This window comes from Sciurus carolinensis, chromosome 19, assembly GCF_902686445.1.
Source record: "Sciurus carolinensis chromosome 19, mSciCar1.2, whole genome shotgun sequence".
In the NCBI taxonomy this organism is placed as follows: Eukaryota; Metazoa; Chordata; class Mammalia; order Rodentia; family Sciuridae; genus Sciurus; species Sciurus carolinensis.
The window spans coordinates 11,517,615-11,532,965 of record NC_062231.1 but is presented as its reverse complement, the minus strand read 5'-3'; the positions used below and the strand labels follow the sequence as shown (position 1 = coordinate 11,532,965).

Sequence of the window (15,351 nt, the reverse complement as noted above, 5' to 3'; positions counted from 1 at the left end):
GCGCCTGCGCGCTGCAGGACTTCTGGGAAATGTAGTTTTTGCTGCCGAGGAGGCGCGCGGCCTGCTGGGAAGTGTAGTGTCGGGCGGAGGGGCCGGGCTGCGGCTGGGAAGGCGCGGAGGCCGGCGCGCGGCGGGCAGGCCTGGAGGGGGCGGGTCCGCGCGGGCCTGAGAGCCGCCCGCCCAGCCTGAGGAGAGGGAGGTCACAGCGCGAAGGTGTAGCCGCTACGGCTGCCGCTTCTGAGGGGCCGAAGCGCCAGGCCCGCAGCCATGGCCTACTGCCGGCAGGAAGGTAGGGAGGGCGGGCTGCCATGGAGACCGGCCCGTGAGGGCCTGTGGGAGACGCGTGGGCCACTCGGTCTCCGTAGGCCCCGGCGACCCGCGACCCCGCAGCCGGCGCGGGCACCGAGGCGCCGCCCGTGTGCCCTTCTTGGGATCCTCCGGGGCGGGCTGGGCGGCGGGGTCGCCAAACCCCGTTTGAAAGTGGACAGAATCGAGGAGGAAGTGGGGCTGGTCCAAGGTCACGGTGAGGCTCGAACCCGGACCGCAGAGGGGCCTGCACGTGGGAGAGTCCTAAACCGGCCCGGCGGGGACCGCGGAGCTGCGCAGCACGTTGCATCAGGCCGGTGTTTGGGAATTTGTTGGGAATTCATCACCGTCGTCCCCGCCAGGCACCCACGTGTTCCCATTTGTACGCGGTTTTTTTTTTCTTTTTTTTTTTGGTACCAGGGCTTGAACCCAGGGGCGCTTCACCCCTGAGCCACATCCCCAGCCCCTTCTATATTTTATTTTGAGACAGGTCAGGGTCTCCCTAGGTTTCTTAGGGCCTCCCTAAATTATTGAGGCTGGCCTTGAACTCTCGATCCTCCTGCCTCAGCCTCCCCAGCCGCTGGGATGATAGGCGTGCGCCACCGCGCCGGGCTGCACGCGCTCTTTTAACTGTCTGGGAAAGTCGCCGCGCGGGCCAGAGTGTGCTGTAGAGGAAGTACCACCAGTGGGAGCACTTATTGAGCTCTAGCTGTGTGCCAGGCACCAGTTAAACTTTATATGGCTGATCTCATCGACCTCGCAGCGACCTTTTCTATTCAGGCTCTCTTACTGTCCATAGTCTATGGAGCAGTAAACTAAAACAGGTGGCTTGACCGAAACCACCAGCCAGGGTTGGAGACCTGTCAGTCAGATTCCAGAACTGCATTCTTCCATCTGGGGCCCAGTTGGGACATCTCTGCTGGGAGGGACTTTCTATCCCGTTTCCCTCCTCAGGGTGGGATGTGGCCCTCCCACTTCCTCTCTGTTTTCATCTGTCCCCAGTGGCTCAGAAGTGGGAAGGCCTCTCCTCACTATCGGGCTTCTTGAGCAGCCACCTAACCCCTGCAGTCCTCAGACTCCAGGGGAGGTGGGGAGGCTGCCTTGGAGCTTTCTGCACTATAATGAAGCCCGTTCTCAGGGCCGGAGAAGGGGGATGGCGGGCACCTGAGAACACAACAGTACCCAAAGAATCCAGACGCAGCTAGAAATTACCTTTGGCATAATGAGGTCACTGCTCCTGTGCGCGCTTACAGGAGTCCCAGGTTCTCTGGGAAGCGGGTAGGCAGAGCTGCCACCATAGCATGGATCCTTTCCTGGTTCAAAGATGGCGCCCTTTCCTAGTTCAGGGAAGACCGTTCCCTTTAGACCTTTCTTCGTTTTTGTCTTTGCCACACCCCTGTCCCTTAAAAAATCCCAACTTTTTAGTTTTCTATGCATAGATTCTGTGTTTTCTGTGGGTTTTCAGAAAATGATCTCAAGCTCTTTCCTATCTAAGGACTTAGCCCCCCCTGTGTCTGTCCTCCGGCCTCATCATTCCCATCCACCCCCTGCCCAGCCTCTCTGACCTCTGGGCTTATTGCCTTAGCCAGCTGCATCCTTCCTCCAGGTCTTCCCATTGCTGACCCCTTGTCCTGTAAGAGCAGCTCACATGTCCCTTCCTCTCCCGCCTTCCCTGGCACTTTGTGTCTCTGAAATGACCTGGTGTATTTTTTGTCCTCTGATCTCCTGCGTGTTTTCTCCCACCAGCCTGAGAGCGCGCTCAGGGCGGGTTTACAGTAGGTGCTCAGATCTGGATGGAATGAGCCGCCACACGTGCCCGCCCTCTGTTGGGAGTGGATCCTTGCTTGTGCCTTTCACGGTCCCCCTGTCCCCCGCCTGCAGGGTGAAGGCCTAGCTTGGCACTGAAGGTGGTCTGGCGCGGGCTCAGCCGCACTCCCGGGCCTTGGGCCGCCCACCCTTCTCTGTCACGGCCTCACTCCTTCCAGGCAAAACCTGCCTTCTGTCTAGTTGACAGATACTTACTGAGCACGTGCGGAGTGCCAGCCCCTGGGCATAAGTTGTGAGGACAGTCATTCTCGCTGTGCCTTCGTGGCTCTGTGGCAAAGGTGGGCATGGACTTTACCAGGTGAGGGGTGATTCCAAACCCGGACAGGTGATAGGAGGAGAGTGCTGTGATGGTGTAGTGGAAGGCTGGGCTGCCTTCTGGAACGGCTGACCAGCCCCTCTCTGCCCCCGCCCCCAAGCTCTTCCTCAGGGACTGTGGCCTGGTGGGAAGCCACCCCTGGGCCTCCCTTTGTGACGGCTTTGCCCGTGTTGTCTTCCGCTCTGGCCCCACAGCAGCGCCAGTGAAGGTGGATTGACACTGAGGTTCTTCACGCATGCTCCCTGAAAGCCACTTAGATGTGTGTATAGTCCCTGCGGACACACGTCCCTGTGCACACCATCCCCTTCAGATTTAGGGTCCTAAAGGGCAAATGGGAAACCCTCGGAAGTCCCTGGCACAGACTTGGAGCTCAGTCAGTGTTCGAGGTCACCTTCTTTTCTAAACAGCGGGAGCCAGGTCTCTCGAGGGACTCGCAGCCTCCACATGGAAGGTCCTGGGCAGTCTGAGCACATTGCAGGTGCAGGATGAAGCCAGCTAACCCCGCTTTCCTTGTGGCTTTAGCGGTCTTGTTCTCGGGTGAGTGGCCACAGGAAGTAGTGGGGCTCGCAGCACTGAGCGCATCGGCCTGAGGGAGGCAGAACTCAGCCGTCGAGCCAGGCAGGAGCTGGCAGGCGGTGGGTCCTTCTGGAAGTCTTGGTAGGTAGACCCCCTGGATTTCCTGAGGAGGCAGGAGGCCCAGGCCTCCTGTGGTCACCTCCTGTGGGCTTCCTCTCGGTGGCTCCCTCCACTTCCCGACCCTTCCCAGGTTTCTGGGGCGAGGCCCGCCCAGCTTCCGGCTGGCTTCCTCCTTGTCCAGACAGGTGAGGTGGGAAAGCGCTCCTCGACACCTGTCCCGCTTCCGGACCTTCACTGATGCCTCTAGCTTGCACGGGACGCTTCCCGCCCCTGTGCCCTTGTCCGTTGGCACCACTGTCCTCTGAGTGGCTTTTCAGGTGAGCGCAGAGTTGCACTTCACTCCCTGGCTTAACCCTTTAGCTGATTCCCCCTGAGCTTGGGAAGGAGGGAGACAGAATCGCTGGTGGCACCTGTTCTCTGAGACGAGGTGGGAAGGGCCCGAGTGGGCTGAAACTGCAGTGCCCGTGCGCTCTGGGGCACTGGCGCCCCCGTGAGCCGGAGGGTAGAGGGGTTTATCCACGTCCTTCCAAATACACCTAGTCCTCCTTTGGTTTGGTTTGGTTCATCTTGGAAATGAAAACAAGCTTTTTCTTATTTTATCTCTGGGGAAATGGCTGAGCGATTTCCTGGGAACTGCTAGTCTAGCCGATGGCTGCCTAGTTGGCCGTCTTGTGACTAGTTCTTTCTTTCGCAGTCAGGTTTGTTAAAGACTAAACAGCACTGACTTTGCATCAGCATTATATATATCTATTTTTTTTGGCTGGTCCGCTGGGCTAGCACATGCTAGGCAGGCGCTGTCCCACGGGGCACACGCGCAGCCCCTTCCACCTGCTTTAAACATCCCCAAAGCAAAGGCCTGGTGAGACAGGAGTGCCGTGCACAGTGCGAGGTGACACTCGGGATCCTTGAGACCAGAGTTCCTGTTCCTGCTCTGCCCTCACACGCTGTGCGCCTTTGGGCCTGCTTCTCTGCTCCCTGGGCTAAGGAAACACCACCGCATCATCACTGTGAGGACATGTGAGGACCAAGGAACTCACGGTGTGAAGCGCACCTTGGGGGTGCAGGCCTGTGGAGGAGTCAGCTGTTACTTTCTACCTGACCCGCGTGACGAGAGCTGAGGGAGGCGTCAGGAGTGTAGAGGACTTGGCCCTCTGGGGCTGGGGCGCCCTCCATGGATGCTGCTGGGCTGGCGAGCCCTCACCTGGCTGTAGGGACTTGCCAGAGAGCTGGGCTCTGCTTTTGTCGGGTGAGGCCTGGCCTCTGTGCATCCCAGACTCCACAGGTGCCCCCAGAGCTTGACCAAGTTTGCACCCTCCTGGCCTCAGCGCGGGGCTGTGCCACGCTCAGATCTCAGTCAACAGAGTTGTCACGGCCCAGCCGAGAAATTTGCATCAGCCGTTCTGCTTGGCAGGCACCTTTCTGCGATTGCCATCGTCAGGGTCACTAGGTGTGTGAGCGTCCTGGCTGCCTGATTCTGAAGCTCCCCGGGCCGCGGGAGAGGTGGCCTGCGAGCAGAGCCTTAGGTGGGCGGAGGTCCCAGCCAGGGCGCAGGGAGGGCTAGCCGTCATTGCTCACCTGATCCGGGAGACCCTGTGCAGGTGTGAGTGGCCAGTAGAGCACCAGCGACTGTCCTTGTGTCCCCGGAGTGTCCTCATAGAGGCGTCACTCAGGCTTTGGCTGTTACCCTCCGGTGAGCCACCTTCTGCAGGCCTTGTAGGCCTGGGTTCCCACACCAACTGCTTACCCAGCCCGGGCCCAGGGCCCTTTGGGACGTAACCTGAAGACAAGAGTCTTTTTTTTTTCCTTGTGCTGGGGATTGAGCTCAGGGCTGCTCTGCCCCTGAGCTACGTCCTCAGCCCTTTTTATTTTGAGACAGGGTCTTGCTAAATGCCCAGACTGGCCTCAAATGGTGATCGTCGTTCCTTAGGCTCCTGAGTCCCTGGGCTTGCAGGCCTGTCACCACGCCTGGCCGAAGAAGGCTGCTGACCCTGTTTTGTTCAGATTTGTTTGGGGCGGGGTCTGGGTTGCTCAGGCCAGCCTCACGCCAGCCTCCTGAGGAGCTGGGTTGACGCGTGAGCACCACCGTGCCCAGCTCTGAAGAAGGGTTTTGAGATGCTGGGTATCTCCTGTCCCCGCAGCGGAGGGTCCCATGATCCCAGCTCTCCTGTGATCTGAGTGGGCACTCAGGAGGGCAGCAAAATGTGTCCTTATACTTTTTCTAGAAGTTTCTAGAAAGATCCTCTTTATTCACTCAGCAGACTTTTCGCTGGCTTCTCAGTGGGCAGGGGTTGGGTGTTGTGCCTGCGGCTCAGTAGCCAGCAGGCAGCGCCTGGGTGGCGCCCAGTCAGGGCTGTTCTGGCAGTGGGGGAGGGGACGTGGGCGCCTGGCGAGGACGGGTGTGGACTTTGGAGCTTCTCGGCCGTGGGAGCCTGGGCAAGTCCTCCCACAGCCTCAGTCTTTGACCCTGAAGGCCGGTCCTTTCTCCCTTTCAGAACTGAGGAAGACTGAGCTGCACTTGAGGCGCAGAGATTTCCTTCTTGGCGAAGTAGAAGCGGGAAGTGGATCCCCGGTGTCCTGGGCACCCCTTAGGAGGAGGGCAGACGGGGCAGAAGAACGAGGGGCGGCCCGGTTCACCAGGGGGCTGCTTGTCTTGGGTTCTGCTGAGGCTGGAGGTGGACTGGCCTCGCTCTGGTGGCCATCTTAGACCTGGCCAGCCCGCCTGCAGGGGCAGCCCTGGCCTGGGGCCTGCTGTGCTCCACGACAAGCAAGGGCAGGGCAGGACACGGCTAGGCCAGCCAGACGGGGCACGACCAGGGCAGGGTCCTGCTGGCCGCCTCTCAGGGTGGCGACGCCACACAGGACCCAGAATGGACCAGCCTGGCCTGCCCTCCAGGGACTGCCAGGGAAACGCATGGCCCACCGGCAGGGCTGAGGACAGGGTGGCATTCCTGCTGGGGCTGGCCAGTGGCTGTCTGCCGCAGGCCAGTGTCCAGGGAGAGCAGCAAGGAGCCGGGGAGCTGAGCGCCCGGCCTCGCTGTTCCCCTGGTCACCTTGAGCAGTCACTCTGGGCCATGGTTTCTGCTGTCCTCCTGGGCGGGTGCTAGTAACCTGTGCTCTGAGGGCCACCGTGAGGCTAGATAGCTCCGTCCCTGTCTGGTGGGCCTCATTCCTGTCCCTGTGCTCCCCAGCCCCACTGGGAAAGCCCCCAGTATGCAGTGGTCCTGGTCGTCACAGCCAGGACGTCGGACGCACCCGCCCGTCCGTGGAGCGCTCCCGTCCCCAGCACCATAGCTTTTGGGAAATAGTGCCTGGACCCCGGGCTGTGGGGAGTGGCTGTGCTGTTCCCCACCGACTCCATGACCCTCCATCTCCTGGCCGTGATGAGAGACCAGGCGCCTTGGAGGAGTCCTGGCCCTGGGTGCCCTCGGGCCACCTGGGTGCGCACAGCAGCCCTGGCTGTGCCCCGCCTCTCAGGCCGCCTCCGTCTTCCTACTTCTGAACCGAGGCGGACCCCGAGGACGCTGGAGAGCATCCTCCTCCTTCGGGGCCTGCCTCCCGCCCTCGCCCCAGCTGGCAGGAGCAGCTCGCGGAACCTGGACGCAGGCGGGGACCAGGGGCCGGGGACCAGGGACCGTGGGGACAGCTGAGCATCCCTGGCACTTCACTGCGCAGGGGTTGTCTGAAGGGGTCTGTCGGCGGGTCCGCGGGGTGGGAGGAGGGGGCCGGGCAGGTGGGGGTGTGCAGGGTTGGGGCGTTGCGCTCGGTGCCCTGCGAGTTTGTTTGGTGGTATGGGGCGCGTTGCTTTCTTGATTGACTGCTCGCACACCTGGGGACTAAGCGCGGTCACATGTGCCTGGCTGGGGCTGCCGTCCGGAGGGTGCGCTGGGAGGGAACTTGGAAGCGGGTCTGAGCTTCCTCCTCGCGCCCGTCTCCGTGGGATTGTCGCTGCAGCTCCAGGTCCTTTTTGTGAGTGGCTGCCAGGTCACCCCCCGGGTGAGTCATGCAGTCCAGGGTGAAGGTGACAGCCTGCAGACCGGGTGTGTGCGGCTGTGACGGGGACACAGCGGATTCACTGCTCTCGAGTGAGATGTTTCCCCCTCTTGTCTCCAAACACTAGGGAAAGATCGCATCATATTTGTGACCAAAGAAGACCACGAAACTCCCAGCAGTGCAGAGCTGGTGGCTGATGACCCCAATGATCCGTATGAGGAGCACGGTGAGCGACGCGGGGCCTCCTGGGGTGAAGGCTCGATGCTGAGAATTCCCTCCCCGTTGGGTCCAAGCCACGCTGGGTCTGGGGTGCCATCTCAGCCCCGGGTCGGCTTTGCAGGCAGCGTCTTGTCCCCCTCCAGGCTGCGGCCATGCCTCCTCCCCGGGAGCTCTGGCTGGGCCCCGAGGCTGAGTGAGTGCCTCGTAGGGGTGAAGTTTTACGGGAGGGTGTCCTGGATTCCCGCAGTTGCAGGGAGGGTTGGGTGACGGGGACCTGTCTGCTCTGTCAGGCCACCAGGTTGAGTTCTGCCACATCTGCCAGCCTTGCTAGCAAGTGGTCGCACGATCATCTGTGAGGCTGCTTAGGCCCTGCTGTCCCCCTTCAAAGTGCTCCAGCAAGCACTTGGCGTGGAAAGGTCACTAACGTAAAGGGGCTGCTTTCCAGCAGCAGGATGCAGCCAGCCTGGTCAGAACTGTTGCCCTCAGTCCACGGCCAAGTACAGCGGTGACGTGGCCTAGGACGTCACTCTTAAGGCTTCGGGCTACTGGACTCACCAGGACTTAGCCAGTTCACGAGTCAGTAGTTCACAGTTCACCCACCAGTCAAAACCCACTTTTGAAAACAACTCTCTAAAGTGTAGATGTTCCTAGGTGGGAAACTGCTCCTCGGTAAAGCTAAGGATGCCTATGTGGCACCCTGTTGGGGACAGTGGAAGGTACAGCCATGACACGAAGTGTCAGTATCCTGTGAAGGACAGCCATAGCAATAACCTTGAGATAGAGCTCTTTTCCTTTGTTTTGTTTTCTTTGGAGGGGGTGCCAGGATTGAACTCATGGGCACTCGACCCCTGAGCCACATCCCAGCCCTATTTTGTATTTTATTTAGACACAGGGTCTCGCTGAGTTGCTTAGTGCCTCGCTGTTGCTGAGGCTGGCTTTAAATTCGTGATCCTCCTGCCTCAGCCTCCTGAGCTGCTGGGATGACAGATGTGCGCCACTGTGCCCGGCTAGTTAGAGCTCTTTTATGAAGAAAAACAAATCATTCCTCAGTTCCAATACTCTGTCTAACTTTAGTTCCTAATTATTTCAGCATATTTTGTTGATTGAGGAAGACTCTGGAGGCCTACAAGCCAGGCTTTGTTTGGCTTGCCTCTTCGGGTTTGAAAAGTGTACCTCTGGGTTTAATTAACTGCCGAAGCTCCCAGCTGTGTGGATTTCTGTTGTGTCACTGAAGTGCACATCCCTGCGGCCACTGTCGGCACTGTCTTATTCCAAGTCACGCTCCTCTGAGAAGCAGTGGAACAAGAGCTCCGGCAGACCTGGGCTGTGATTTTAAACGTCAGTGTTCTTCCTTTCGGGAACGGGTTGCAGGTTTTTTAGCGGACTTGAGCCTCCAGGGGCAGCATCTGCCCAAATTTTGAGCACCTAGATCCCTGAGAAGTAGGGGGAAGTGGTGAGATTTGGGGGACACACTTCGGCTCTGGGAATCCTGGGAGCCCTGGCTGTAGCCCCGACTTGGATCCCAAGAAAACCGGAAATCGTGCACACTGGGCATAGTGCCTGCCGCAGAAGGATGTCAGGGTTCCTTGATGACCAGGCGTTGCTCAGCGCACAGGAGCTTGCTTTGCTTTGGTTGATGGTGTTGGTGGTGAGCGCCTTGATCCACTTGACTCCCCATCATTACCCCATGTCACAAATGAGGAACAGTGACAGCAGATCTGTTCATCAGTGAGGCTTCCCACGTTGGAATTAAGGGGTGGGGTTCAGCCCAGGACTCTAGACACCAGGGCAGAGTGCCGCACCTGGATATGTCCTGGAGTAAAGGATCATGTAATTTCAGTGGCATTTTAGAGACTCTCTTGAAGAGACTTCCATGTGAATGACATTTCTCTGTCCATCACAAAGCTCATAATGAAGCCATCATCTTTAAGTAAAGTTTTGTTAAACCAGGGAGTACTATGTAGATGTGAACAGAGTTCAAAGATAAGATGTCACAAGGAAGAGGCCTGGGTGGGGCACCGAGGCACACGCCTGTCATCCCAGCCACTCAGGAGCCTGAGGCAGGGAGATCCCAAGTGTGAAGCTGGCCTACGCAACTTAGTGTTTCAAAATCTGAAAAGGGCTGGGGATGTAGCTCAGTGGTAGAGCGTCCCTGAGTTCAGTCCCCAGCACCAAAACAAAACAGAGTCTTCGCTGAGGGGCGCTCTACCACTGAGCCACATCCCCAGCTCTTTTTATCTTGAGACAATTTGCTAAATTGCTTAGGGCCTCACTAAATTGCTGAGGCCAGCCTCCAACCTGGGATCCTCCTGCCTCAGCCTCTGAAGTTGCTGGGATGACAGGTGTGTACCACCACGCCCTTCCAGTGACCTCCTTAACCATCTGAGTGACCACCACTTTGGGTTAAATGGTTCCCAGTATTTAGTTCTTGGAGCATGGCCTCGTGGCACTGGGGGTGTCTCAGGACAGAGATGAGTGTTGCCATGGAGAAGGATCCAGTGGCTACTCTGTCCAGCTGAGCCGAGGAATGCTGGAGTTGTGCTAGGCTTGGGAACCTGATCCAGACCAACAGGTAGGTGCACAGGGGAGTGCCTGTCAGGACTGCGGCCACTGGGCTGATTTTGCATTTTCCGAGACCGTAGAGAACATCTCACGCTTTCCCTGCCCGTCTTCCTGTTCCAGGATTGATACTGCCAAATGGAGACATTAACTGGAACTGCCCGTGCCTTGGGGGAATGGCCAGCGGCCCCTGTGGGGAACAGTTCAAATCGGCCTTTTCCTGCTTCCACTATAGCACAGAGGACATCAAGGGGTCAGACTGTGTAGACCAGTTCCGGGCCATGCAGGAGTGCATGCAGAAATACCCGGACCTCTATCCCCAGGAGGATGAGGAAGAGGAGGAGGAGAAGAAGGCGGCAGAGCGTGTGGAGGAAGCCACGCCCACTGAGGCCACTGCAGCCAAAGACGCGGAGGGGTCCAGCTAATGAAGGCCACGAGGCACTGTGTTCCTGTCCTGCTGCTTGACGTGGACGTTTTGCAAAAAGCCTTTGAGTCCCCCACCTTCCGAGAAAGTGTCTTTCTCTCTGTTGTTCTGTGCACTGTAATGTACACAATAACTTATTTTGATGACCAGGGCGTCCTGGCCCCTTGACACATACACTGAAAAAAATAATGGGGGTGTCGTTTGTGTCCTGCCCACCCCTGTCAGCGAGTGTAGCCACCACCTTTGTCGTCTCTTCTCAGTTTGCCCTGAGTTCTGCCACCTAACTTGCTGAACGTTCTCAGCAGCCAAAAATCACTATCCGGGAATGGTTCTTGTGAGCGAGCTGATTTCATCTGATCCGTTCTAGCCCTTTAGTAGGTTTGATTCCTATTTGGGAAATGAAATAGAAACAAACAAACCTTTCTTTAAACATGCTGGCGTGGGCCCTTCCTAAGAGAAGAGGCCAGATGGTCAGGCCGGGTTGCTCACAGACCATCTAGCCTTTGAGGATGTGAACAAGTACTGTACTTCATTCCTGAGAAAGTCTGGTCTTTGCATTGAGCTCAGGTTTTCTCCACTTAGAAGGTGGGAATTTGGATGGTTTGGTTCCAGCTTTTTCTCAGGTGAAAGGAGAGGCTGGCTTTTGCTGTTCCCAGAGCCCTGCTTTGGGGCCTGTGGTCACGTTGGCCCTCTGGTCCAGTGCAGTCTTCTTGAGAGGTTGGCACCTAATTGTTGCCAAGAGAGGAAACAGTGTGAATGAAGTACTCAATTAAAAGGAAATGTGATTTCTACCTGATTTTGAACGTGTCTTTTATTTTCACAAGTTACTTTTGAGGTAAGAAAATACAAATTCTGAAATATGCTATTAAAATTCTTCTTTTAAAAATACTGATAAACCGGTTTTGAGTCTTAAAATTTTCTATATTGAGTTCAAAGCCAGCTGGTTTTTCTTTGTGAACAGATTCCTTCACGCAGACATTGCAGCTAACCCGTGAGGCGGGAATGCTCCCTCTCATTGGGAAAAAAGGAAGGAGGATCCCAAGTTGAAGACCAGCCTTGGCAACTTCCCATGACCCTGAACAACTCAGCAGGACCCTGTCTCAAAATTAATAAAAGGACTGGGGATGTGGCTCAGTGGTTAAGCACCTCCTGGGTTCAATTCCCAGTTTCCCTGCAGATGGATTTGCTCAAGGTAACTGCTGGGTAGTTCTCAGGCTCCGTGGTATAGTAAGATCTCCTGCGTCCCAAGAGCATTAGTTGTGATGTAAAAAATCACCTTAAAATTTAGCATCTTGAAACAGTAAACATCGCCTCACAACTTTTGTTGCTCGGGGTCTGAGCATGGCTTCCCTGGTGTCTCTGGCTTGGGCTCAAGAAGTTGTCCTTGCAGGCTTCTCATGGCCTGGCAGGCCTTTGAGAATCCTCCAGGTGACTTGGGGGAGGATCTGGGAGGCCGTTGGATCGAGGGCCATCATAGGTGGTCTGAGGAGGTCTCCGAGGGGCACCTCACTCAGGATGACAGGATCCTCGACAAAGGTGTGGAAGAGACAGACGCGTCAGATATTGAGGCACAGGAACGGAAGGGGCTCGCACTGAAGGGAGACGGTGGGCCGTCTGGAGAGAGAAGCTTTTGGGGTCTTGGGTTCTCGCGTGGGAAGGCGCGTGGGGATGACATCAGTTTGGCATCACAGGACAGTTCGCGGCAGTCTGGCAATCCTCGGGATCCTTAGGTCGAAGTCTTTTCCATTATCTGATCAGCAGATAACAGGAAGACGTCGGTGTCTGGGAAAGTGTCCAGTACTGCAGGTTTGACGTGTCCCTTTGTTGGCTCTGCTCATTAGCATGTATTCGAGCGCTAATGTGCGGCTGGAACAGCTGGCAGTCAAATGTCCCTGCTAATTTTGCCTCAGACAAGGAGAGTTCTTAAACCTGCGAAATAAAACAAGAATCAGCAGTGCTTCAAAGACAAAGTCAAAAAACCGTAATTCTTCATCAACCGAGTCCTATGTCACTGATTCTTGTTTCACTTGATGCCAATTTAGCAGTTTGATGAGTCCTGTTTTTCCATTATAGTTCTGGAAATTTCTGTCCTTTCCATTTGTGTGCTCTCAAGTTATCAGAAGCCTGTTGGGTAAGAGTCGTTTCCAACTTTTCCACGAACCTTAGAAATGTCACACCTGAGGGTTATGTTGTTTGCAAAGAACTTTTAGTAAAAGCAACAGGACTTCAGCGCTGGGCATGGTGGTCCTTGCTACTCAGGAGGCCGAGGCAGAGGACCCCTTGAGGCCAGCTTGGGCAACAGTGAGACTGTCTTCGCAAAACAAAAGAAAAAAGCTTCAAATAGACACGATCCAAAGGTCTGAGAGTTTGTATGATAATGATGACAAGAAAATTTGGTTACTCCTGTCACAACAATTTGATATTAGAATCAACGGATAACATAACACGTCAGATTTCTAGGGATCTCATACAGTTTTAGAATACGTATTAATTACATTACAAATGCAACTCAAATTTGAATATTATTTCTTATTGGATGATGTTTCCCACATAATTTTAGCATATCGAGTAAGCCTTTCTGAAGTGTTCAAAAGTTAGTTTGGGTCAAAAAAGACTTAAAATGCTTTATTGAAATAGAATCACAGGTATCAGTGCATACTTGATACAAAAGCTAAATTTTTTTTTTTTTTAAACTGGGAATTGAACCCAGGAGGTGCTTAACCACTGAGCCACATCCCCAGTCCTTTTATTAATTTTGAGACATGGTCCCGCTGAGTTGTTCAGGGCCATGGGAAGTTGCCGAGGCTGGCCTTGAACTTGGGATCCTCCTGCCTTAGTGTCCCAAACCACTGGGCTTGAAGGCATGTGCCACGGTGCCCAGCACACAAGCTACTTTTAATAAAACTTTATAAATGAATCCATCAATCTTAGCTTAAACCACACAGAAGAGATATTTACAAACCTTTTAGAAGCCTTTTGAAGACCCATTAGCCTTGTCTCGTTCTTTTCTTTATTCATTCTGAAGTTTTTCTTTATGCCTTTTCTCATCAAAATACTTCTTGCTTTCTTTGTACACTTTGCATACAGAATTATTCCTCTTATTTCTAGCAGTTTTAATTATATATATTAAGTAGGATTTTTTTTTTTTTTTTTTTTTTTGTGGTGCTGGTGATTGAACCCAGGGCCTTGTGCTTGCAAGGCAAGCATTGTATCCACTGAGCTATATCCCCAGCCCTTAAGTAGGATTTCTAACTTTAGAACTGAAATTTCTAGTTAAAACCTAGGAAGTCAGCAACTTTGAATAGTCATGTACCAATACAATTTATGAAGACACATTTCATAATTTCTAAACTGAATATTTACTCACACAAGAGTTTTTCAGTGATGCTTAGCACATACTTACTAATGATCCAAATATATTTTGTCTTTACATAAAATTTAAGAAACCAAAAGTAAATAAACCTATGTTTAGTAGTAATAATGTTGCTGTATTTAGATATGACCTAGATATCCAATGAGTGAGTATCTAATTTTACTTAGAAAACTTCACAAGGGTAGAATTACTGAAAAGATTTTGGAAACCTTTTTAAACAAGCAGGTGGGGTGTCCCTTGTCTGAAATGCTTAGGACCAGACATGTTTTGGATTTTGGATTTTTTTCCAGAATTTAGAATGTGTGCATAGCCATAATGAGATGTCTTTTGGACGGACTCAAGTCTGAACCTGAAATGCGTTTGTCTTACTTGCACCTTATAGACAGACAGAGGCCAATGGTAATTTTATACAACATTTTTTTTCTATATTTCGTTTATTGGTGTATCCTAGTTGTATGTAATGGTGGGATTTATTGCTACATATTTGTATATGGCAATATAATTTGGCTAATATTCCCCATTCCACATTACATAGCGTTTGAAATAATTTTGTGCATGACACAAAATTTGGGTTCATGAGGTTGGTTGTGGAATTCTCCACTTACGGTTGCATGTTGACATCGTGTCCTGGGAGGCTGGACACCAGAGGAATTAGCAGGAAGCAGGTTTATTTAGCTGCAGCGTTCAGTCCAGAGTGATTAGCGCCTAAAAATCTCTGGACCTTGAGTCTAGAAATTCTTTGACCTTGATACCCAGTGGGTACCCAGACTAGACAGAGGTTTCACAGGTTTTTAACCACAGAAAGCACAAGTAGTAATTTTTGTGCATCATCAAGTTTGCAGGCAAATTTTAACTTTTGTAAGAAAGAGCAACTTAGCCCTTATAGAAATTAGGAAGCTCAAATCACATTGAGCATTTTGCAGAAATTTTTGCTGATATCCTGTTGATAAGAATAATTATGGTGAGGGTCTCTGGAGAAGCTTAATTGTGACTCTTTGGTGGAGGAGGGGGTGCCACTACAATGTCACTGCTTAAAGTTTCTGATTTTGGAACATTTTGATGTTTGGATTTTCTTAGGGATACTCAACCCATATTACAGGAAGGAAATTACTGTTAAAAAGATTATTTATAAACTTTTAGCCCACTTACCTCTATTTAATTTACTTGTTTTTAGCTGTTATGCTTGGAAAATATTCATCAGACATTAGACACAGCTCAGCTATCTTAGTTTTCCATTATTCTTATTGCAAGTGCATATTAGGCAATAACCACCAAAAATCACCCTAAAGTTAAATAGACAGATATTTTGCTGATAACTTGGAAGGCGCAACTGTTTTCACTAAAGCAGTAATGTTAGTCTTACTTGTTAAAGATTCACCCAAGTCACATGAACTTGAAAAGTGTTTGGGTTAGTTATTTAATTCATGAGGGTTCGTTTATTTCCAAATCAGTTTGGTACCACATACATGTAAAAGACGTAAAATTGTACACATAACTCCACCTACGTGTACTCGTGTACATAAAAATACAGGAACGTCAGGTTCAATCCTCAGTACCAAAAGAAAAAATAAAAACTTACTGGTTTCATTAAATGTTTACCCCTAAGACAGCTACAAAAACTCACCAGTTAAAGCACAGTGGGGTCCAAATAGTGTTTCTGAAAATGGAACCAGTTAATCTTTTCCATGGCTAAAGAAGACC

The 15,351-nt window shown here is 52.9% G+C and overlaps 1 protein-coding gene across 1 annotated transcript; it reads left to right on the top strand.

Annotated features, from left to right (window-relative positions):
* The first annotated feature begins 84 nt into the window (after positions 1 to 84).
* On the top strand, positions 85 to 11,139 carry Chchd4 (coiled-coil-helix-coiled-coil-helix domain containing 4). The gene is made up of 3 exons (XM_047534708.1): positions 85 to 289; positions 7,203 to 7,301; positions 9,977 to 11,139. The coding sequence occupies exons 1-3, from the start codon at positions 268 to 270 to the stop codon at positions 10,276 to 10,278; spliced, it is 423 nt and encodes a 140-aa protein (XP_047390664.1). The 5' UTR covers positions 85 to 267; the 3' UTR covers positions 10,279 to 11,139.
* Positions 11,140 to 15,351: the final 4,212 nt, after the last annotated feature.

Bases quoted from the DNA above. Each gene is read 5' to 3' on its own strand.
- Chchd4 (XM_047534708.1), top strand. From the start codon at position 268: ATGGCCTACTGCCGGCAGGAAG. The intron at 290-7,202 runs GTAGGGAGGGCG...TCCAAACACTAG, and splicing joins GGCCTACTGCCGGCAGGAAG to GGAAAGATCGCATCATATTT. The intron at 7,302-9,976 runs GTGAGCGACGCG...TTCCTGTTCCAG, and splicing joins TGATCCGTATGAGGAGCACG to GATTGATACTGCCAAATGGA.